A 23,609-nucleotide genomic window follows, 5' to 3' on the forward strand; every position below is an offset into this window, starting at 1 on the left:
ACTTCTGGGATTGACAGTCTACCTGCAATCAGGGCAACAGAGGTAAATAGCTGCACGGGCTGACTCCACAAAGTCCAGAACCCTGGGAGAATAGCGCTGGGAGCTCCCTGGCGTGTGTGTGTGTGAGTGCATTCGTTATGCATCGGTACAGAATAGAAATGTTCCTGTGTATGCGTGTGAGACTGATTGATTGGTGTGGGGCTTACGTCTGCGGTGGGGACCGAGGCTCAGCACACTGAGCCTGCGTCCCCCACTCCCCACTCCATAATATTTCTTATACATGACACTATCTATGTATTTATAGAGCGCCTATCACCGTAGGCCCCATCTTTCTAGGGACGCGGACTTGGGGCCGTGTGCTTGCCGGCACACCTCCCAGCTCTGCCAGTCCCAGGAGGTGCCATCCCCCCTCCCATTATAAAATATATATCTCTATATGCCACATATCTACACCCCATCTACCCAGGCAAGCACCTGCCCGTTGGGCCCTCACCCTGGAGCCAACAGCGTCATCCCTTCCTACCGCCAACGCCAGGCTGCCCGCCTTGGCAGGAAGTGGGACAAAGTGCCGAGCACTTGCGGCTCCAGTTGCTGCTGACTCGAGGTAAGAGCACAGCTATCATCAGACCAAGTACTAGAAAAGAAATACACACCACTCCAATCACACACACAAGGAGAGAGACTGCCCGGTCCTCCCTCCAGCCCTGACACACCTGACTCAAGAGGAGGGGAAGTAGAAGAGAAGAATGATGAGCCCGGAAGGCAGGCCTTGGGGACTCCATGGCCGCCCTGCTGCCACCGCGCCCAGTGGCCCACCTGGCCCGAGGGGTGGGGAGCCAGGGCACCAGAGCCACCGCTAACTTAGAAGCACCCTGCTCCCCGCACCTTGGTTTGAAACCTAAAGGGAAGGGTGTTGGGTTTTTGTCTTCTTAAAGAAAATCTTAAAACAAACATAATTATAACCAGAACCATAAGAATAACTATAATAAAAGGTGTCATCAGCCTCCCAGTATAAAACTGCAGCCTTTGGAGATGACCAAAAACATCACATTCCAGGGGCCGGGAGCCGCCTTGTGCACAGAGGGGTGGATGGTGGGGGCCTCATAAAAGAACACACAAAAGGCGACTTAGACAGGAAAGCACCAGTACGTTTTGTATGTTTTTTTATTTGCTCCAGGTGGGGTTTTTAACTGTCACGTGCCCACACTCTGGATAATTTCTGATCCCACCACAAGGAGCCCTCGAATAGGCTAAACTGAGAAATTGGGATTGAAGACTCCTTCCTCTGCCATCTTGCCGAGGGAGTCTCCTTTTAGAAAAAAATCAAAGGTTATTGCATGAGTCTGGATGAATTCCACGCTCAGCTTTCCACGGTCCGACAGCCTCCTCTAACCCCCTTTTTGGCAGGGAAAAAACGGGAGAACGCTGCTCCCAAATCCTCCTCCTTCACTTTGCATAAAAACCAAGGGGAAAAACCCACCTTGATGGCGAGTCATCTGCGAGCTGTCTCCCTTTCTCCATCCTCGGTCAAACCCTTTGCACATAAGGCAACGTGGAAGCTGATGTTTTTACTCATCTCGCTGTTTTAAAGCACCATTATGAAGTCGGGTTGTACAGTAGTTAACAGTACCTTTTATATATATATCTCATATCTATCATATATATATAAACTGTAAACAAGAGGTAACAGCGGCTTCTAGAAACTGATTTTCTTCAAGGTTTCCTGTGTGGTAGGCACCTGAAATACTGTAGAAAAGTGTAGTATGTGGTGTTCTTGTCTCTCTGCTGCTAGCTGGGTTCTGTTCTGCATGACCAGGAATGGTGCTGGCAAGACAGCTCGGTGGCTGGGAAGGAATTCTGCCACCTGAGTGTCTCTCTGTTTCTGCCTCCTGCTTGTGCTCCTATCTGATCAGGCTAGAGACAACAAAAAAAAGATATATAGTAAAAAAAAAAAAAAAAAAAAAAAAAAAAAAACCCAATATATAGATTTCTATAGAATTTTCTTTTTTCCTCTCTCCTATCTTTCCTCTGCAAGGTATTGTTACTATTTTTTTTTTTTTTTTTTTTTTTACTGATTTTTGCTGCAATAACCCTCTTGTTTCAGTCACAGCAAGAAACAAAAACCCAAACAAACAGAAAACCCCTCGTAAAAGAGTAGAAAACAAAAGGTCTGACCAAAAAAAGGGGGGGGAGGGGCTTGGTTTTGCTTTTAAATAGGACTGAAGATTAACATTGAAAAATCAGGAGATGATGTCCAACCCTTTTCGCAAGGCATGACCCTCCGGTATTTCCGCTCTGTGGTTTTTGTTTTAAATTCCTTTTTCTCTTCTGGGTGCTGATACTTCTCTCCATCCTCACGTTCTTGGTGTTTTATTATGTTTTGTGTTTTGTTTGTTTGTTTAACTTTGTGTCACTACCTCAGTTTGCCCCCATGTCCCTTACACACAAGCAAAATATTCCTTCAGTGGAGCGAAGAGGTGGCGGATGACTGGCACGCTCCACGACCGGCCCAGAAGTCTCTGTCTGGCCAAGCGGCTCATGTTGGAGACGTCGGTATAGTGGACGGGGAAGCCAAACACCCTGGTGGAGAGAAGGCAGAGAGGGCCGGGTGAGGGCTGGCCTGGCTAGGCCCAGGGCGCCTGGAAGCCATCTGACTGTACATTGGGACCAGGCGACTACCCCACTGGGGGCAGACCAGGCGACTGCATGGGACCAGCGCTGCCCCAAGTGCAAGGACAAGGTGCACCCAACAACCCCCACCCCCATGCATGCTTGGTTCTGCTGAATCTCCTGTCCTTTACAACCAATTCAATACTCACTCGGGTCACCAGACATGTGCCAGGCATTGTGCTAGTTTCTGGGGATTTAAAGGTAGTAAGGTATTCACTGCCTAGAGATTTACAACCCAGCAGAAACAGAGTATCTCAAAAAATCCTTCAAAAACACCTCCAGGACATCTTCTACAATTCCCCCCAGTGGAGATTTGAATGCACAATTGAGATCTCAGTCTACATGTAATAAATATACACCCCTAGTATCTTCCTGCACAAGATGAGAAAAACTAAGACGGAGTTGAACTCTTGCCTGACTCCAGGCGTTGAAGGATTTCCTGTTTGCTCTGGTTGTTTGCGTAAGTGGTCTCTTTGTCTGGCTAAATCCTAGTTATATCCAGAGAATGAGAAGATAATCCTCATGAGTCCAGTTTGCACCAAACCAGGGTGCTGAGGCTGTAAGGCCCACCTGCCTGGTCCTACACTCTCTTGGTTTAAAAAATACCTACAAAATTGGCACCACAAGTTAAGAAGGCTCCTGTAGCTGCAGTGTTTCCTTGGGGTTCAGCAGGAAGTCTGGGAGCCAAGGTATGTGGATTGATTCCTGGACTTCTCTTACTCTGGAACCTTAAAATACACTGGGGCCTGGCTTGCCAGGAGTTGGCCATGTGGGGAAATGCTTGGTAAGACCCACTGCTCACGCGGTATTTGGGGGAAACAAGTCTGGTGAGGAAAGGCAGACAACCCTCCCACAAGCCCAGCGGATCAGAACAGTCCACACCACACCCATCCTGCCAGCACATCGCCCTGGGTACCTTTCCATTTCAGTGCACCATAAGATGTCCTCTTTCTCATTCATGAAGACGGGGAAATGCTGGTCTTTGCCCTGCTTTATGGAGTTCGACCTAGTAGTAATGGTCCTCACTTTGCTGAACTAGAAGATGAAGAGGAGAAAAGAGGAATGAGTACAAATTCATTCAACCAACCGTGGTCATGTGCCTACTGACTGTGCCAGGCGTGAGCCTCCAGACCCCACAGCCCTGCTTTTCTTCCTACTCTGAGGTCGCCTGGCTGTCCTTAGTCCAACCTAGCTGGCCAAAGACTTGAGAGGCAGAAGCTCTAGCCACTATACTTCCTAAGTCTTTCAAAGAATTGGTACCTTCAGAGGTGGAGTAAGTTGCAAGCTAAAGGATGCCAAATTACTCTGGGGCTCATAGATGCCGTCTAGGGCGCCGGCAGTCCTGAGTGCTGGAACTGCTGACACTCAACGCCCCACACACCCACTCCAGGAGATTTCAGCTCCAGAGAGAAATGGCGCTTCCACGTCACAGGAGGCTGCTCTGCTCTGAAGGTTTCTGCAACAGGTCTGTATCAGGGGATGGCAGGCAACGCTCACCAGGGAAGAAGGGCTGAAGGCCAGCAGCCCTGGGCTGTCCTCTGGCTGACTGGCTGCATGACCCTGCAGCATCTCCTAAACCACCTTCTCCACACTGGCAGTGCCCCCCAAGGTCCCTGGAGGGGCAGGTGGGACACAGCCCTGCCCGTCTCCCTGCCCCAGCAGAGGCACTGACTCTCGGGCTGACCTTGGCTATCCTGCCGTGCTCCAGACACTCCTGCAGCTCCAGCTTATCATTCACAGTGGATGCCAACGGCCTAGGAGGCAGAAGAGAGAATGAACGGCGGAAACTTTCGGAACAGCAGGAAACCACCCAGAGGTGCTACCCCTCCTAAAATCACGCACATACCCCCATCATAAACCTCTTCAAACTGTCCCCAAACACACCAATACACACTGCAGCCATCCACAGACAAAAACCTACCAAGTGTTAATCCTTAAAGGTAAATTCAAAAATGGTCTCAAACTACCACAGGCAGATAACGTCTACCCAGAAGAGAGAAAAAAGGCTCAACTATTTTTACATGAGTTATTTTAAAACACACTGAGTTTTAGGTGTCGTACCACAAAGCAAACTTTGGGGGTGACAGATTGTTCTGTCTGGATTTGTGGTGATAGTTTCACGGTGTATATGTTAGATGAAATTCAAACTGTACACCTAAAATGCACAGTTCAAAAGACAGATTCTGCACAGTTCCATCAAGACTAAAGTTCTATGACACTAAATGCGTCACTTCTCAGGGGGCAGACCAGATAACTGAAGATCACCTTTGGCGCTGACCTTTTCTGACATTTAAGAAAATTAAAAAAGGTTTCCCATTGCGCTGGCTCCAAGATCTCAGCATGGGGCCTGCAGTCAAATGAGGCACCTCCCTGTGTTTACGAGCACAGTCTACTTGGCCCTGCCCTGTGTGGCACCTCTGCTCCTCCTAGAACCTGAGAATTCTATTGTTTGTGTTAGAAGCAACAGGTGAGAACAATCTCACAGGACAACTGAGTTAGTGGCTCCATGAAAACAACAGACCATATAAACCCATGCATTTTCCCAATACACACATGCATCTTGGGAACTCCGCGGGGGACACAGTTTCAGGCCAGCTGCCCCACTGACCCACCTCCTTCCCCCATCAATAAGCTCTTGCAAAAGATGGCAACGCTGCCAAATGGGTAGACACTGGAAGGGTCCCGCAACCTCACGTGAATGACAAAGAGGGAGATTATTCGACTGGGACCAGGTGATAAGATGCTTCCTATTTATAGGTATACCAAAGAGGTTTAAAATCCATGACTCAAAACATTCTGGAAACTACATCTCTCCAGAATGCATATCTAGATTGGGCGGCCCTCATTCTGCTTTTGAACTGCAAACTCTGGAGCAATTCCTTTCTCCTCAAAGTCCTTTTTATAATGCAATTATTACATCTGAGGAAATGAAACTGTATTCATTCCTGGATATTAAAATCTTCTTGTTGTTGAGATGGGGTCTTGCTCTGTCGGCCAGGCTGGAGCATGGTGGCACAATCATTAGCTCACTGCAGCCTTGAACTCCTGGGTTCAAGGGATCCTTCAGCCTCAGCTTCCTGAGTAGCTGGGTTTACATGCAAGTGCCAACACACCTAGCTAAAATCTTTATCTGTGCAAACTAAAATGAAGAAAATCCTTCCAACAAAGGCCCTAAAGCCAACAAAGTGTGTGATTACTAAGTTAAGCAGAACCCTTGTACCTGCATGGTGCTGTTTCAAGGTTCCCTCACCTACAGCAGGATGCGGCAGTTTCCCAACCCCAACGCCACCCTCCACAGCTTTACCCCAGGAGCATCTAGGGACCAGTTGGCTCTGGATATATCACCCATGGAGGAGAACCAACTATGTAACTCAGCAGCACAAATGCACTTTAACATTTTCAAGGTCCTGCTTTAAGATCACTAGTTGTTGGTTGCTCAGACAAGTATTTTACACCTGACTCCCCTTTCTTCTTCCAGGAAAAGGAAATAAAAAGAATGTGGCAGAGCAGCAAGCCATTCAGCAGAGGTCAGCCCGAGAGGGCCCACCCAGGGGATCCCCTCACACCCGCCCGGGCCGTCCTGCCTACAGACCCCGACGCACAGACATTCCAAGCCCGGGAGCTCTCACCAACCTGTTCATACCGGGAAGGTTACCCCAGAAGTAGCGGGCCCTGTGTGCAGCTGACACTTCTTTGGCATCAATCATCACAGGGTTGGACTAGAAAACAGAAGACAGTTTAAGGATGAGTGAAGGAGAAATATTAAATAGCTCTGGGTAATGTTGCTGGTTTAGAGCCTTGAAGCCTCAAAGGCTCTTACTTCTGTCTCAGGAACCACACGCTGGGATAGCCTGAAGTCTCCAGGAAAAGCTGGAATTAAACCTAACCACATTCCACATGCTCTCACTGGAACATTCTAGACCAGCATTGTCCAACTGAACTTCTGCGATGATGGGAATGTTCTCTATCTGCACTGTTCAATGCAGTAGCCACAAGCCCATTAGCTACAGGTGGCTATTTTGTGCTTGAAATGAGGCCAGGGTGACTAAAGAACTGAATTTTTAACGTTAATTTAAATAGCTCCATGTGGCTGGTGGCTACCATATTGAATAATGCGGCTCTAGACCACCCAGAGGCTCCGAGAAAGACAGTTCTAGTGCGTGTAGGTGTGTTCACTATATGTCCTTGTTACAAGCCAAACAGACGCCTGCTCACGTTTTAAAGTCAGAACACGGCTTGAAGGGTTACTGACCAAGGCTCAGAGGCATGGGCTCGAGCTCGCAGAGGGCCCACCAAGAGTGCCTCTGGCAGCAGGTCCTCTGTGCATGGCTCAAACCTGGCTCAGAGCTAAACTGGGACTTGTCTAAGGAATAAAAACTGAGATAAGCCATGTTTTCTTCTCAGGTGCCGTAAAGCATCCATCATGGTGCCAGGCAGTGAGGATGAGTCTTTCTGGTCAGGGAAAACTGATTTTGGCATCTCAGAGGTCCCCCAGCATAACACCACATAGAATGCCCAACCCCAGAACCCCACCTGATTTAGTGACACAGGTCCTTTGACCCAAGGCCCACACCCACAGTACCGTCTATTGGAGTGGGACCACCGGTTCTTTCTGAGGTGGGCCTGTAACACGGCTTCCTCCCTTGTTATTTGGGAAACCTGGAGCTTCCCAACCAGGCCCTTGCAAAGCAGAAGTCACCAGTCCCCAGCTCCACAATGCAGATGAGACAGGGATAAAGCAGCAGTCCAAGGTAGAAGCCATTAGTGAGCTGGCCAAACCAAGGTTGCTGGCTATACCTCGAGAAATCGCGAGATGTCCCTCTTGTCACTAACGCCCATGGCCACCACATTCTCAAAGAGCCAGAAGAAGGGGCGATCATCTCCCTCCTTGGGCCGCGCATCATGCAGGAGGCGGTAGAACTCAAAGAAGAGCCGGCCAGTGCCCTCTGAGAGGTCGGAAGAGAAAGCCATCAGCTGGGGACTGTCTGTGTAAGACAGTGGTGTGGCTCGGGCGTGGGTAGGGCAAGGGTAGACAGGGTCACTGGGAACAGCTGTCCCAGGGCAGAAGTATCCAAGGAGGAAACCTAAGTGCGGAAGCACCAGCTCAGAAGGTGGAGGGGTGAGGACAGCACCTACCGTAGAGTCCCTTGCGGGCAGGGTTGACGATGGAGAGATCATTGCAGGGACTGCCCCCAATCACCAGATCAAACGGGCCCCACTCCTGGATCTGGGAGGATAAAGGCAACATGATGGGCCTGCTGTCCAGGGACAGAGGCAGAAAGGAAGAAAGAGGAATTTCTGTGAATTTGGCAAAAAAGTCCTTTGGCATGGGAGAGGAGACCCGGCTGCTCTACTCACTACCCCACTCTGCAGACACGGGCAAGTCTCTGAGGCTGTCTGGGCTCAGCTTCCTAAACAAGAAGTGAGGGGACCACCGTGGGTCATCTCTGAGGCCAGCAGGGAAACCAGGCAAGAAATGCAGCCACTCACTGGAAGGTGGTCTAGGCAGACGCTGAGTCTGAAGGTACCCTGCCCTCTGAGCAGTTTAGGCAGTGTCTGGGCATCGGAATGCTCTCCAAATGCCCTTCAGGATTCCAGAGGGCTTACAGTTTCAGAGGCAGGCCCAGATAACTGGAAGAGCAGAGGCACACTGTCAGAGGCCCCCAGAAAAATGGAGGCTGGTAAAGCTACTTGTGGAAAACATCGGGAGCAGAGGAACCACCCAATCCACGGCACTCTACGAAGTAGAAAGGGCCCTGAAAACAGCCCGGGGAGTAGCTGGAGCTCAAGAAGGCAAGCTCCCCAATTCCCACTCTAAACTGCCCTTTACCTTCTCAAGGCAAAGAGGAGAAACGGAAGATAAGGAGAAAGAGAGGCTGGGGGTAAAGGGGAAGGAAGGGAGCAAATGAACAAAACGAAAGGGGACAGGGGGCTGCTCCAGGAGCCGGTGTGCAGGGAGGGAAGGCAGGGCACGTCCCACTGACATACATGCTTCTGCGTGACGCTGCGGACGTCCCCGACATACATGATCTTCCCCTGGTGCCGCACCATGCCCACCGTGATGGAGTCCTCACACACCTCCGAGGCAATGTAGCGGTCCACCTGGATGCCCAGGTCTTTCAGCACCAGGAGCCCTGCGTTGGACAGCAGAGAGCACTGTTACTCACAGCCATCTCCCCAGCACCCTGGCCTTAGCAGGGGAGCCCTCCGGCCACCAGGACTCCTGGGGTCAGCTGTAAACGCAAGCCCTACCCACAAAGCAGCCTCAAACCCTTTCTGGGTCAAACTGGAATATCAATAAGCGCATCAGGGCTGTTTCGAGCCTAGTGTGGTCTACTGGGGTGGTCAGAGCCCGGGAAGACTGACCACAGGGCAGGTGGCTTCAGGATTCAGGGAGAACAGCAGCTGACTTCTTTGGTGGCCTTACCTTTGTTGTTTCTACATCTACACCTTGGTCCTAACTCACCCCCTTACTGCCTCCTGCTGCAAGTCCACCCACCCTTCAAGACTCAATCTAAATGCCCCCTAGACGCCCCTTCCCCTCCCCTGTAAGCCCCCAGCACTGTGCATCCCTTGCCACCTCATCAGAGCAGTTTATATTCCTCACTCAGCCCCTCTCGTGGATTGCAAATGGTCTTCAAGACAGAGTAGGAGGCCCCACGCACTGCGTTTCCTCCTGAGCCGACTAACTACGCTGACTTCCTTACCATGATCCCTCTGTCCATGCCTGCTGAACTGACGCAAGGAAACAATCAGAACAGACCCTGAGAGCTGCAGGAGCAACAGGTACAGTGGCACCATTTCTACTGCTCCCAATAGATCCCCCCACCAAGGAGCTTTTACGTTTTACAGCCCCTTGGGTTGTGACGTGATTTAAGAAGGCCAGGTTCCAGCCTGGGAAACGAAAGCTGTAAATGAGCTTCTGTAGGTTTACAGAATATCAGCATCGAGATGAGAACAGAACATCTGGCCTGCAAAGCCACCCCCACCCTCACCCTTGGGCCAAGGTCCCCGCTCATCAGATAAGGGCACAAATTCTGAGAAGAGCTATTTCTTCCTTAAGAACTGGGAAGCCCTTGGCCTGGGGGCGGGGCAGGGGTGGGTATATACGTCAGTACAACCTTCCAGGGGGCTTTCTGCCAATGTCAAGAGCCATGTCAAAAAAATAGTGCTTACAAGGTGACCCAGCATCTCCTAAGGGTTTTTCCTAAGGAGATAATGGTTTAAGTGGATAAAGATGCATAAGGATACTTGCCACAGAACAGCTTACAATAATGCAAAAATAGTGAATGACCTAAAGTGGTTAGTTAAGTAAATTATGGGACTTTCAGTCAATGGAATCCTATATGGCATTTATAAATAAAGAATATAGCTGCGTATTTCTTGACATGAAAAAGTGGCCATAGCAATGACAAGATGGTATGCATTTCCTATCCTCTTTAACTTACCTGTCTATATAATATATGTATGATTATATAAACACACACAGAAAAATCTAAAGGACAAATACCAAAATATTAACGAACAGGTTAACAGGTGATTGAAATAAGGCTACTTTATACTACCTTGTGTGTAAGTAAAACACAACAGAACTGGCTCAACACAGTATGTTTGTGTTTGAGTCACTAAGTCCGAGTCTGTCCGAGGCTTTGTGAAATCCTCACTGATCGTAATGACAGCTCTGTCCCCTGCCACAGAGTGTCCTTCATTAAGGAAGGGGCCCATTGAACAAGACAGTATTTTACTTTTTAATTTTGGCCAAACCCCATGTCCACGGACTGTGTACTTTTTCATTTAACATAAAAGTTTTCTCTTTAGGGTAATATTTTAACAGCTGTGATGCTGACAATCCTTTTGTTTTGCCAGAGTTTAGCGCCCCTCCCCCCTACTGCTCTCCTACCCTGGGCACAGGGGCCAGCACCTCTGGTGGGCATATGCCCTCACCTGTAGCAATTCCGTCAAAGAGAGACAGCACCCGGATGGGCTTCCTCTTCTCAGCTGGGACAGGTGGATAAACCTTCGGAGGGTCCTAAGCAGTGAGCACGACAGGTCAGGTAAATGCCCACCAGTGTTCCACAGACCCCCCAACCAGGGCTGGCCCTCCAGCCAGACTCCTGAGACCTGCACAAACCACCACCAAGTCTCAGCAAAGAGAGCTCAAGACCTCGCTCCAAGCCCAGCACTCACAAATTCCTGGTCGTGGTTATTGGCGAAGAACATCTGGAGCCTAGAGGGCCAGTCTTCCCGCCGCCGCAGCAGCCCATAGGTACCCTTGTGCCCACACATGTAGCAATTCCAGGGGTCTTCCTTAATGGCCGCCTGTGCAGCCCCCGGCCCCACCAAGAGGTCCACACACTCCACGCAAAAGCACCTGGAAGGAAGCCCAGTGAGCAGAGGGGACTCCCAGCCCCAATCCAGGACTGCCAAGGTATGCCGCCTGGAACAGAAGCACCCAGTCCAGAGCACAGCTGGAGGGGCATGGTGGGCAGGCAGTGCGAGCCCAGGTCCTGGCCAAGGAGGGAGGGCCAGCTTTGGTCTGGGGCAGCAACCCTCACCTGCAGCAGTTGTTGTTCCCGCACATGAGCACCTCACGCCCCCCACAGCAGATGGTGCAGTAGGATTGATAGCCATCGTCATCGTACTGGTATGCACACTCCAGGAAGCAGTTCTAGAGAGTAGCATAGAGGGTCAGAAACCACCAGGGCAGGACTAGGACAGCCAGGGTGAAGGCAGGCTCTGAACCTGGCCTCTTGGAACCTTGACTCAGCCCTGGAGACATGATCCCATCACCCACCCAGCCTGGGTCAGGCCAAACCACAGATCTGGGAAGGGGAAACCATGAGTCCCCCCAGCAGTGGATAGAACCAAAGAGGGGCCTGAGAGCAAGGCCAGAGAGGGAGGTGCACACCACCTTCTTCCTTGCTGCGGGCCTGAGGCTTTTCTCCTGGGACTCCCAGGGCAACCCAACCACCGCTCTGCCTGCCCTGTCCAGGCTACCTGGCTCCCACCCCCATCATATTAGTAACTGTGACACTGTGAGTCCTGCCCACATCTGGGGACTAAAATGGGGCAGTCCCCATTCTAAAGAGGAAAAGAATCTCTCAGAGGAGGAAAATAAAAGCAACTCAAAAGCCTGAAGCCCAAGGACCCATGTTATGAGGATCCTCTGCTTCCAGAATAAACCTTAAGGTCTCTGTCATACCGACCCAGGTGCCTTCCCCTACATGCCCCCAAAGGCAGGAGGTGCAGTCGGCCAAGGGACCAAGGGCTGTCCTCAACTACACCTCTCGGGGCGGGTGTGCCCCTACCTTGCAGTTTTGGCACATTCCTCCAATGAAGAGAGGGTGTTCCAGGGTGACGTTGAGGCTCCCACAAGAAATGCAAATGTCTGGAGAGCAGAGTGAGCGGAGTGAGCACCACCAAAGGCTCCTCCCACCCAGGCCAGAGCCCAGCCCCAGACAGCTACCACAAAGGAGTGTGCTGGAGCAGCCAGGAAAGCAGGCAGAGAGATCTGGGAGAGCTCCCCACGGAAAAGGGAGGCACAGTGTCCCCAGCCTCAGGAGGCCATTCGTTTCTCAGAGCAGGGGACAGAAACCCACTCGTGAGAACTGGGCCTTGGCTCGGGTCACCCTAGAGGTATTCCTGGGGCAGTCTTCCAGTCCTGGCCCCTGCCCTCAATCCTGCTGGGCCCCAAACCACATACACTATCACCAGGCCAAGGCAGACAGAAGTAGGATGCGGGAAAGTGAGGAAAGGTGAGAAGCCAAAAGGTTATCTTCAGGCAAGTTCAATGAAATCCAAGAAGGGTCACCCTCCCTTGACCCATTGGGGCATCCCAAACTCTAAAGACCAGCCGACGTCATTGGCCGGAAAGCAAAACCGTAGCACCAGGAAGACAAACGGTGTGTGAAGCAGGCTGGAGGTGGTGGGACCTGCAGGACAGGCCCCGTCACTGAGTAACGTCACAGGGCTCTTCCTAAGTGGGTGCTACTCCATGCCTGGCACCACGCTGGGAGCACCAGAACACCCAGGCCACACACTCACCTTCGATATTCCGGCACTTCTGTCGCACCTCGTATACCAGCCGCTCTGCAGAGGGGAGGGAAGCCAGCATCAGAGGCGGCCGCCAGGGCCACACCCACTCCTCGGAATGCCGGCCTCCTGGTGCCACTCTCCAGAAACAGGCCAACTACCTCTTGTGCGTTCATCGATGATCTCTTTGACCTTGGGCTTCTCTGTTGTGCTCTTTCGGGGCTTTTTGGCTGGTGGGGGTGGTGCATAGGCAGCTGCCTCAGGTTCAACCCACATGTCTGTGTAAACTTCTTTGTAGGGATTCTTTTCCTCTGATCGGGAAAGCAGGTGACAAGGTCACAATTACAGGATGACAGGGAGCCCCAGTCCTCTCCCTTCCCCTCCTTATACCTACAGTGAGGAATAGATGGGTCCCCAGTTTGTCCCACCTCCCAGGTTCCAGCCAAGACAATGGAGAGCGCGTTACCCTGGAGCCCCAGCATAGCACTGGCTGACCCTGACCCCAGGGTGAGGGAGACCCTGGCCATTCCCACGGGGCTTCTTGGTGGAGGCCTCGGCAGCTCTCCCTAAGCATGGCTTTCCCAGCCCTGGCGTGGGTCCCCCCTGGTGGGCAGGGCTCCCAGAAAGCTGGGCTGGGCACCTGCATTTACCTTCTGGTGGCTCCAGGCCCTTGGGGCCGGAGGGCTGGAACCCCCCAAGGGCCCATTCAATCATTTGCTTGTTCTGCACCTCCACAGCCTTGGCAGTGTCACTCTCGTCGCTGTCATGGCACGCTGGGAACAGTTTCCCGGAGCGGCTGCTGGCCACCTAGAGGCCAACACATGGGGGTGGGATGTGTGTCAGGACAGGCTGGAGGGCAGGAAAGTCAGACTCCAGGGTACCAAGAGGTGGGAGAAGAACCACCGAGGAGGAAGAGTATAGAAAGGGGTGAGCGAGGTGGGGAAGCTGGGGAGAAAAGGAGGCTCTGCCCAGGCCTGACCACCACAGTCCGGCTTCCAGGCCTCCTGCTGCTGCCTAAGCTCCTCCTCCAGGCTCTGTGGAGGGTCGCTCACCTGCAGGACTTCGTAGATGGCTTTGCGGTACATGGGCTGCTTGTTGTAGGTGGCCTGGTGGAACGCACTGCAAAACGAGCTCAGCGGCATCAGCTTCTCCACGCACACCTGGAGGGATGAGCCGGGCCCCTGGTTTGCTGCTCCCCACACTCGAGCAGCCACTGCATGCCTCACCAGTGCCAGGGGTGGGGGGCATTAAAGTCAGACTCAGCCCTTAAGAGGACCAGGTGCACTGATAAATAATTACCCGATGCAAAAGGGGAGTCTGGACCAAGAGTGGGGAGCACCTGAATGCAGGTGGGAAAGAGACTCTAGTGAAGGATTTCCTGATGGCTAAAACCAGGCGAACGGGCTCTCTGAGCCAGGGTGCAACTTAATTATCTCTCAGGCTTCTGCCCACATGCAGAGTGTGGGTGCGCGGAGCCCACTCCTCCTGCCCCAATTCTAGTCTGCCTCCAGCCAAGACCACAGGCCATGGGATCCAGACCTTGTCCTCCCCCAGGCTACCGCGAAACCCCACGACTCACCACTGAGAACTTGCCGTCTCCGAACCACATGACCCAGCGGGTGCCTTCGGCTGCTCGGCTCCGGCCCGTCATCCACCAAGACACAATGCGGCCTGGCCACCAGGAGAAGCCCCGAAGTTTCCCCCACACCAGCTCCCCAATGCCAAAGCCCCGGCCGTCCTGGAGCCCCAAGGAGCAGAAATCATTACATGGTGGTCACGAGGCCCTGCCACCCTGATCCCCCCATGGCAACCCCAGCCCTGGGCATCTGGGGGCAGGCCAGCCAGGAGGGAGCTCCATCTGAACGAAGCACGACAGAGCAAAACCGGGGGACGGAGAGGTCTGGGGTCAGGTGGAGACAGTGAGCGGCCAGTGAGAGATGGAGTGAGCAGAGCAGGACAGGAGGGGCTGGCGTGTGAAGCCCCGGACAAGGCTGGTGAGAAGCAAGCCGCTCACCTCGTACTCCGGTTCGTCGTCAGCTGCTTTGGTGGCATTCTTGTCACCGGCATCAGCCCCCACGGGTTCAGGCGTGGTGGCCACAGTGGGGGATGCGGGGTCGGTGGGCTGCTGCACAGCGGGAGGGCTGGCCTCCTCCACCTTCTGAGACTCCCCGGACCCCTGGTTCTCTTCCACAGCATTCATTACTGCAATTACCTTGGCTTTCTTCTCAGCCTGGGGAAACAAAGAATGAGAAGTCACCTTGACCCGTCCAGCAGTTGGCAAGGCCACCTGACGCTCAACGGGCTCTTCTCAACCTGTCTGTGGAGGTCTGGGACGGTGACGGAAGGTAAAGGGTTGGACACAGGAGTTCTTCCTCATTGTCCCCGCTGACTCACCACGGAAAACGGAAAGACAGGAAGTTGGGAGATGAACTCAAAGCACTCAATTCCAGCCTTCTTTTCTGCCTCTTAGGAAACCTTCCTCTCCAGTCTGATCTTCCTCACTCTCATCAGCATATCAGTATCAGTTGCCCACCCTCGGATGCAGATGCGGAAAGGCCAATCCTATTGACGTACCAATCTGGCACCTTTATCAGGCACAGATACTGGCTCCACCCTCTCCCGTCTTACATTCCCAACCAAGAAATGGGATCATTTCTTTTCCTCCACAATTTCTCTGGACAATCAATCGCTTCCATTCCTGGTTTCCAGACCAGGACTCTAGTTTTGCGATGTCCACTGATGCTGAAATCACTGCTCTGGGTTTCAAGAGCATATCTCCCCCAGCACCTGCTCAAAAACCGCAAAGTTCCCTAAGTGCCTGCCTGTTCCCATGCTTGCAGGCCACTCTCGAGTTCTTGTGGATTAACCCAGTGTACACTGTTACCAGATTCTACTCCTTCTCCGTGCACCTTTCAGATCCATAAATACGTTTATTCCTTCAATTATTTACAGAGCAGGCACTACAGACCTGGCACTCTCTCTGCCATCCCACCAACAAATTAATAATCCAAACCCCAGGTATTCTCCTACTGAACAGTCTCCATCCTTTCACCATATCACACTCATCTTTCAGGCTAGGATCCCATTGCTTCTCGAAACCTGCTCCAGGATCCCTACAAAGAAGAATGGAATCCTTGATACTCAGCTCTGAGAACCATTCACCCTTTACTGCATTTAGGAAACACAGCCTTCTCACTTCAAGGCTCTACACCCATTTCCACCACACCAGATTCAAAGGGGGAAAAAAATCCCATATTTTATTAATACATGCCTTTCAATATGAAACTTTCCGCAAGAGCCCAGAGCTGCGAATGCAAATCCATCCCCAAGATTTAAAAAGTATCAGGAAGGAGTATCAGGAAGAGCTCTAATCTGAAGTCAGAGCATCTACATTCCTGTCTTAACCTTGCAACAAACTGGCAGCTGACTTCGCAGTAGTCCCTTCTCTTCAGAGATGATCCAACCTAAAAAGGCATTTGGACTGAAGGATTTCTGGTAACCTTTTCAGACCTGTTTAAGAATCTGATGCATATATCAAGGATTCCAAGGACTCTCTCAAAGCCCATCAACGGATCCTCCCCACATTCGAGGCTCCCAAGTTAACCTTTGTTTTAAGCTCAACGGTCTAATGTACTGCCTCATAGATTCACTTTATTTCATTCAACCTTCAAGTCTTTGCCTCCCAGCCACAGACCAAATCTGTTTCTTATGGTGATTCCTAAAACATAGGCTGTTAGTACCGGTTCTTTCTCTGACTCAACAAATTCTAAAATGGGATAAGGCATCCTTTGCCCCCAGCCCACAAACAGCTGGGAAAATGAGCTCATGGATGGCGGGGGTGGAAGAATGCAGAGTAATTGCTCAGCCCTCCTTAGTGTACTCTCACCTGGTCGGGACTTTGCCTTCCCCGTCCTACCTTCAATTAGCTATCACCTCCTCACCCACAAGAGGATGCATTGGGGTCTACAGGGAAGGGGTTCCCTTCTCCTGGAGGCCACCACCTACCTATCCTGGGATCCTGGGCCACACCAGTCACACTCACAGACAAACCTGTGCCTAGCTGTTGCTCCCTCTCCACCACACCTTCCCAAACTTCAGGCATGGATGCCTGACCCAGGTTAGGGTGCTGCTGGGATGATCCAAAGGCCCTGTTTCCAGGCATGATGAGGCCCCTCAGCCACCACAAGGTGTGCAGGTGGCAGAGGGCAGGAAGGGGAAAGGACCCGCCATCACTTCCACAGTAAGTGGCAGTGGGTGGGCACGGGCTCCTCCCCGGGCTCCCCAGGTCTAGAAGGGAGTCGTGCCTGACACCACCATCATCACTCCCCCACAGCCCCTTTGTCTCTCTCTTCAACCTCTCCACAGCGAGTTCCTGAACATTCTTCTTCCCCCACAACTTCCCCCAGCCTGTCAGATGCTGCTGCTGATAGCTGTTTAGCATCCCCAACCCACTTGGTGCAGAACACGCACCCAGCACGGTTTGGGCTGGCGGAGGAGGAAGGGGCCTCCATCAGGACAAGGGCAGCAGGGGTGGGGGAAGGAGGAAGGAGGTGGGTTAGCAGCAGGAGGCCAAAGGAAAGGGGAAGAAGGGGCAGAGGCGAGGCTGCATGGGGGAGGGGCTCATTAGAATAGTCTGCCCGGGGCAGTTTGGGAAAGCATCCTCCTTTCCACGTTCTCTCCTGCCCTCCTGCCCAGGCAAACAATAGGAGAGAGAGGGTGAGCTCAGGGCTCTCCCATTTGGGCTGATGGCTCCTCACCCACAGAGGGGCCAAGAGATTGGGCAGGATCCAAGAGGGGCACTATACCATTCCTCAGAAGGCACCTGGCCCAGAGTTTGGCCAGCCTGGGAAAGCCACCGGTAACTCCACCGACTACTACTGTCCATCTTCCAGTTCCATCTCCTCCGGCAGCTGTCCCGCATCCACCTCCCGCTGCGACTCAGCACTTCCCATTCCAAAGGTCAGAGGTCTGAGCACCACCATCCCCAAGCCCATGCGGCCTTAGGCTACCCTGGTGTCAAAGGCTGGCCCCCGCAACCCCCTGTCAGGGTCACCCTGCTTCCTCCCACCCCCAACCACTTCTTTCTGGCTGCCTGCCGGGTGGCTTCCAGGAACTCGCAGCAGAGGAAGCTGTCCCTCTCAGGAGGCTGCAAGCTGGCAGGGCCCCGAGGACAGCCTGGTCCCCTAGCCAGGAATACAGGTCAACCAGGAAATGCCAGGCACCCATCTGCCAGAAGCTCAGCTAGAGCAGCTTCCAAACCAACTCGTGGTCCACCAGCCCCGCTCAGCCAGCGCCTGCAGTTACCACTGCCCAGGCTCCCAGCCTGCTGCTCCTCCTGTCCCCTGGGAACACCAGGTGCCACTTGAGCCCGGTGAGGAGTGGGGCTTGGGGCTCCTGAGCAAGGAGTAGGTGGGCCAGCACTAAGTCAGCATCTCCAGCACTCAGGCCAGGAAGGGACGCCGCAGCTCCTGCGGGCCGGGGAGGCATACTTGACTCTTTTCAAACTGAGGGCTGCGGAGATCCTCCCCTCGGCCCTGCAGCCTCCCCGCCCCCAGTCTCCCCAGGGCTCCGTCCAGGAACCTACCCATAAGGCCAGGTGCAGCCCCTCTGCGGTCCAGCTCAGGTGTGAGCCCCGGCCCTGAAGCTCTGTAAGTAGCTGCCCGTCTGGGGGGAGGGGAAGGGGGCGATGGGGCTGGGGGCGGAGGGGGCCAGAGAGAGGGGAGGGGGGCGGTGGGGGGGAGGGAGGGAACATTTTCTTTGTCTAGAACTCCAGGTCACGTGGGCCCCGCTGGAGTGCCTGGTTGGCTGCGGGCGGGCCGGGGGAGGGGGCCGGCGCTCCGACGCTGGCGGTGGGCCAGCCCCTCTCCTCCGGTCCGAGGGGCGCGGGGGCCGGGGGCGCGGCCGGCCTCCGCCCGTTCCCAGGGCCCGCCCAGGCCGGGCAGGAGGAAGCGCCCCCGCCTCCCGGGAAGGGCCTGCCCTACCCCCTCTCCCCCAACTCTGGAAGAGATTAGCGCGGAGCCGGGGGGCGAGGCCGGAGCCTGCGGGGAGCGCGGGGGGAGCGGAGGGCCGCAGGGAGGGAAGGGGCTGCTCTCCTCTGCGAGCCCCGCGGGAGCCGCGAGTCCGGGCGAAGGAAGATCGGAGTTTTCCGACGGTCTGGGAGAGCCAGGAGAAAGTTGTTAAAAGTGAGTTTCTCAGAAGCACAACGAAAAAAAAAGAACAAAACAAAACAAAAAACTTACAGATAAGAGGCAAGGCCCAGAAGTTGTAGGAAAACTCAGAGAATACAGACTGAGCGCGACAGAGGGCACCCGAACAGAAACCGGGAGGCTTCAGAACTAGGACTGGGGGGAGTGGGGGGCGTTCCCGCCTCCACACTGCAGGTGGATAGAGGGTTCCTTAAAAAGCATGGCTCTAGGAGTTCCGGCTTTGAAAGCTTCTTCCTGGCCATGTCCCCGGGGCCCCTACGTCACTCTGGGTCTTCCCTGGACTTCTCATTTTACAGTTTGCGAGGGGTGGGGGAGCGAGGGGGGCGGGAGCGCCGGCGCTTCTTCTAAAGTACTGCAATTCCTTCATTCCCAGGCACGAACATCTGCACATCGAGAAGACTTGACTCTCTTGCTGGGGCTCCAGGTGCGGCTTCCAGGTGCAGCCTTCCCAGCAGAGGCACCTCCCCTCCAGGCCGACAGCAATCTCCACCCACAGCCCTCCACCAGGTTGGGTGTAGCATCAGATAAAGAAGCAGACTCTGTTGGCCCTGCCCTCAAGGAGTTGAAGATTCCGCTGGACTTGGAGAGATATGAAAGGATCATTGAAAAACAAACATATGTGAAGATACTATGCCACAAATACCAAGGAGAGCTGGCCAGGATGGCTTGGAAGACAACAAAAAATGGTATGAAAGATAAAAGAGGTCAGAGGCGAGTTGGAGGTGAGCAGAGACTGGGCCGAGGATGGGTGGGGTAAGAGTTGCCAGGGTGGGAAGGAGGGACTGCTCACCCACCTGCAGCCTCCCAGTACACTAAAGCTAAAGGGCATAGAAAGCTGGATAATGGCAAGATTTCAGGTGTGTCAACAGATGTATCCCGTAGCAGTGAAGAATACCTGCACATTTTCTGACAAGACAAGATGAATGGGTATCTTAGAAAGATTAGGCTGGTTTCAGTTTGCCTGATTAATGAGAAGGAAGAGCAGAGGAACTCCCAGCAATAGAGGGCTGTTTGGCTTGTCAAAAGATCTGAACTTGAGTTCTGATTCCACCACCATGACTTTGAACAAGCCACTTAATTAACCCGAAGAAGTTCTGTTTTCTCATCTGCAAAATAGGAGTGATGACTTTAGCCCTCCCAGACCTTGGAATACCAGCATCTCCTAAGGACAGTGAGGTAACTCCCTAGGTGCCTGGCTCCCAGCCACAGTCAGCTGGGATATACCAGCTGGAACAGGTGCTGGTATAATGAGGTCAAGAGATGCTAGGTGAAGGACAGCCCACCATCCCTCTTGGGGCTATCAAAGCAAGGAAACCCTGAAGAGGAAGGAGGCCTCCAAATCAGCCTTCTACATATAAAACTTGGGGGTACACATTTCCCCTTAGCCCTGACTGAGACCCAGAATCATACAGCTAGGAAAGGGAGCCATTATTCCAAAAAAACAAGGGGCCTTCTTCTGCTCTAACCCATCTCTCAACCCAATTAAGGTATCCACTTGATGAAGCAGAAATGAGAAGCCCTGAATTATGCCTCCCGCCTGCTCCCAGCCTTTAAGGAATGTAACAGGACTTGCTTAGTTGCTTCTCTCACTCATCCTTCCTTAGTATCCAGGTCCAGTGAATGGGCCACCTGAGACCTCACTCCAGGCCTCCCCTCAAAAGGAAGCTTCTGATTCTGGCTTGGCAGCCGCTTTCAGATACTCTGACTCATCTATGACATCTCCTTTTCCCTTACAACGTGGCTGAGCACCTCAGACTCTACCCTCTGTGGTCTTGGGACTTCTTTAGACTGTAATAGTGCCTGCACATGCAGCCAGGGCGCCAAGTGTCAGAACTGGCCAGAACCATTCACTTTCTGGCCCACAATACAGAAGCCTCTTCCCTCCAGCTGTCAAACTTCCTTGTTCTCATCCTTTAGAGTCAAATCTTACCTCTCCCACACAACTTCCCAACCTAAGCAAAGGAAGCCTAGTCTCAAAGGTGTCCCCTCACCAACCTAGGGCAACTTCCCTCTCCTATAACTATGCAAACAGGAAACATTTCCCTTTTGTAGATGATGAGTCACTAAAACAGAGATGTGTCTTCTTTGTGGTCAGTCAGACCTCAAAGCAGAAGAGACCCCAAGATCTAGGACAGAGGTGATTTTAGTAAAAGGTCAGGGGGGGGAAAAAAACAGGGCAGCTTTCAAGGATCCTCAGGTCACATATGCCCTTGACCTTCCAAAGTAACCCTCCCTGTATAGTTACTAGGATAAGTCTTTTTACTGAGATAAAGATAGCCAGCCTCAAATAGCAGCATCATGTAAAATAAGCCATGTTCTTGGAATTGTTATAAAAGTATGTTGAAAGGAGGAACTCCTGGATGAAAGGAAGATATGGTGGATGTCAAGAGCCTAAAAGAGATGCTGGAGAGGAAGTATCTAGCGTGGTCCAGCAGAGAGAGTGACCTGAGAGAGAGGGCACAGTTCCTGTTTGGCAGGCAGACAAGAGTGATCCAATAGGCCGCCAAAGCCTGATGAAAATACCTCTTAAGGACACCTGACTGTCTCGGCCCTGATCCTGTATTCATCAAGCAAACTTCTAATTTTAATTACATTTTCCAGTGACTCTGATGCCAGTAAGTTGCCAGAAAACAGCAGGACAAGTATTATGATCTGTGTGGCAAGGACACATCCTGTTATAAATTGGTAAATTTAACATTCTGGTGTGCACCACTTTCCTGGGTCTTTGAAGAACATGATCCTAAGTGTGTTAATTTGACTTTCCAGCCTCACAGAAGTGAGAGGAGACACGAGGCCATGATACCCCACCAAAAAGCAGAAATACCAGGAGGTCCAGGTGGGAAGGGCCACTCCTGCCTGACTGGTTTTAACTCAAAGTTCAGCACTCTGTGGCATGTTTTGTCATAAAATCCAGTCCTGGCACAATGAGGGCAGGTTATGTTGCTGCCATCACACAGGACATTTATCACCTAAATCCCTTTACTCAATATCAGAGAAGCCATGACCTCTGTAAAGCCATCTGCAAAGCAACATGTATGAAGTCACTGCATATTTTCACCAGCCCCAGGACCAGGGAAATGTTATCCAGACAAAAAGCCGTGAGATGAGGACAAATGTCTGTTCTGAACCTGTCCTCCTGTTTACAGCTCAAAAGCCTCAATGCCACACAGTCAACACTCTGCATGACATTCAGAGCCCCCACGAATCTGGAGGCCTCCGTGTTATATCACGAAGCCCACTCTGCCCACCCACCTGGTATTCCTCATGCCTGCCTTCTTCCTGGAATGCCTCTCAACCTCTACCAGCCAAAATCCTGCCCATCCTCCTACGCCAGTTACCTCCAATTGCCTCCACCGTGAAAGTTTCTCTAGCCCTGCACTGTCTGATAAGATAGCTGCATACGGCTATTTAAGTTAAAATTAAATACAAATGGAAATTCAGTTCCTTAGTCACACTGGCCACATTCCAAGTATCCAAGAGCCACATGTGGCTGGAAGCTACTCTATTGGATGGCAGAGATTTTAGAACATTTCCATCATCACAAAGTGCTTTAGGACAGTGCCACTCTGGCCCCTCACCCTTATCTTGCCCCACTGTCCCTTATCTTCCCTGCACTTTGTAAGCCTCTCTTAGAACCTGCCAGTCTGTGCTTTGCCTTGTACAAAGGTGACTGTGTGCTCATCTTTCTCCTCCACAGATTAAAAATTCCTCGAGGGCAGGGACTGGATCTTATTCAGCTTCATATGGAAGCAGTGTAGGCTGGAGCACCTCACACATAATAGAGGATTAAAACAGTGTTTGCTGAACTGAATGCAACAGTGTCTCAGGTGCTTCATCCCTAATCCACTGCCAAGTTCCAAATTGGGGGGCAGATCCTTTTCATAGCAGAAATCCTTAATAATTGCTAAGAGGTCCCAGTCTAGGGCTCCCAAAAGAGGCCAGGAATCTTTGTTTTCCTATTCCCCTGAAATCCATATGGAGGTTGCAAGCAAATGACCAGGGCTGGGTTGCTGGCAGTGAAGCTAAAAATAGCCACGGAGCCAACAGCATGGAGTTAGCAGGACTTGTTGCTAAGGAGACCAGTCGCAGAGAGAGCAACTAAGCAGGGAGAAGGTGTCAGATGTGTACCCGGAGAGCAGAGGCCATGTTGGAGGGACTCTAAGATGACGGGTCCAAGGCTCTCACCTAGTGATAGGTTTCTGCCTTCTAGCAGCTCCTAGCTAATGCTCTAAGTGGGGCAAATGTTCCCCCATCCCTCAGTAACCCATCTCCATGGAAACCACCAGGACTGGGGTGAAGTACCAGCCCCTAAAAGGGAGGCCTCTGCCAGGAGCTGGTTGTTATGGCAACATACCCCCTTCCTGTCATTCTCTGTCTCCTGGCTTCTCTGCAGAGGGAAAGATGGGGGCCTGGTCTTGGCTTAGGCAGCATGACCAGGAAGCAAGCACCTACTTTCTGACAAGACTAACCTGTAGGGGTTCTTTAGAAGCCCCTGAGAACCCAGAAGGGCCAGGCAGTCCTCAGCACAGGGCAGAGCTTCCTTTTCTTTCCATGGGGGCCCTAGAGATCATCTTGCCAGGAGACTCCCAAACTCACTTGGGTTTAATTGCATCAGGATCCCCCAAGGAGGATTTTAAAAATACAGATTTCTGGGCTCTACCTCTGTAGATCATCAGGCTTAGGGTGGGGCCAAGGAATCTA

The 23,609-nt window shown here is 52.4% G+C and overlaps 1 protein-coding gene and 1 long non-coding RNA gene across 8 annotated transcripts in view; one reads left to right on the top strand and one right to left on the bottom strand.

Annotated features, from left to right (window-relative positions):
• Positions 1–1,146: 1,146 nt before the first annotated feature.
• Positions 1,147–23,609, bottom strand: part of DNMT3A (DNA methyltransferase 3 alpha) — a 95,698-nt gene continuing 73,235 nt past the window's right edge. For 3 of the 5 annotated variants that reach the window (XM_045549183.1, XM_045549182.1, XM_045549184.1), the window contains exons 7-23: positions 14,717–14,932; positions 14,282–14,440; positions 13,755–13,862; positions 13,353–13,509; positions 12,864–13,013; positions 12,715–12,759; positions 11,979–12,058; positions 11,226–11,338; positions 10,858–11,041; positions 10,615–10,699; positions 8,659–8,804; positions 7,807–7,897; positions 7,468–7,616; positions 6,304–6,389; positions 4,355–4,424; positions 3,587–3,705; positions 1,147–2,580 (exon numbers count right to left, since the gene is read on the bottom strand). In XM_045549183.1, the coding sequence (XP_045405139.1) occupies positions 2,439–2,580; positions 3,587–3,705; positions 4,355–4,424; positions 6,304–6,389; positions 7,468–7,616; positions 7,807–7,897; positions 8,659–8,804; positions 10,615–10,699; positions 10,858–11,041; positions 11,226–11,338; positions 11,979–12,058; positions 12,715–12,759; positions 12,864–13,013; positions 13,353–13,509; positions 13,755–13,862; positions 14,282–14,440; positions 14,717–14,932 (2,100 nt within the window). In that variant the 3' untranslated portion in view covers positions 1,147–2,438. Of the gene's footprint in view, positions 2,581–3,586; positions 3,706–4,354; positions 4,425–6,303; positions 6,390–7,467; positions 7,617–7,806; positions 7,898–8,658; positions 8,805–10,614; positions 10,700–10,857; positions 11,042–11,225; positions 11,339–11,978; positions 12,059–12,714; positions 12,760–12,863; positions 13,014–13,352; positions 13,510–13,754; positions 13,863–14,281; positions 14,441–14,716; positions 14,933–18,006; positions 18,205–18,286; positions 18,369–23,609 lie in introns of those variants that run through there. The other 2 variants (XM_045549186.1, XM_045549187.1) reach the window with 2 other exon arrangements.
• On the top strand, positions 17,594–22,719 carry LOC123636677. 3 transcript variants are annotated; one of them, XR_006734633.1, is made up of 4 exons: positions 17,594–17,661; positions 17,813–18,350; positions 19,282–19,630; positions 20,396–22,719. It is a non-coding gene; the product is annotated as an uncharacterized LOC123636677 (long non-coding RNA). The 3 variants fall into 3 exon arrangements; XR_006734634.1 differs by lacking the exons at positions 17,594–17,661; positions 17,813–18,350 and adding an exon at positions 18,577–18,884 and having other exon boundaries at positions 20,396–21,593; positions 21,675–22,719; XR_006734632.1 differs by lacking the exons at positions 17,594–17,661; positions 17,813–18,350 and adding an exon at positions 18,577–18,884.

The sequence above is a fragment of the Lemur catta genome, chromosome 4, assembly GCF_020740605.2.
Source record: "Lemur catta isolate mLemCat1 chromosome 4, mLemCat1.pri, whole genome shotgun sequence".
Classification (NCBI taxonomy): Eukaryota; Metazoa; Chordata; class Mammalia; order Primates; family Lemuridae; genus Lemur; species Lemur catta.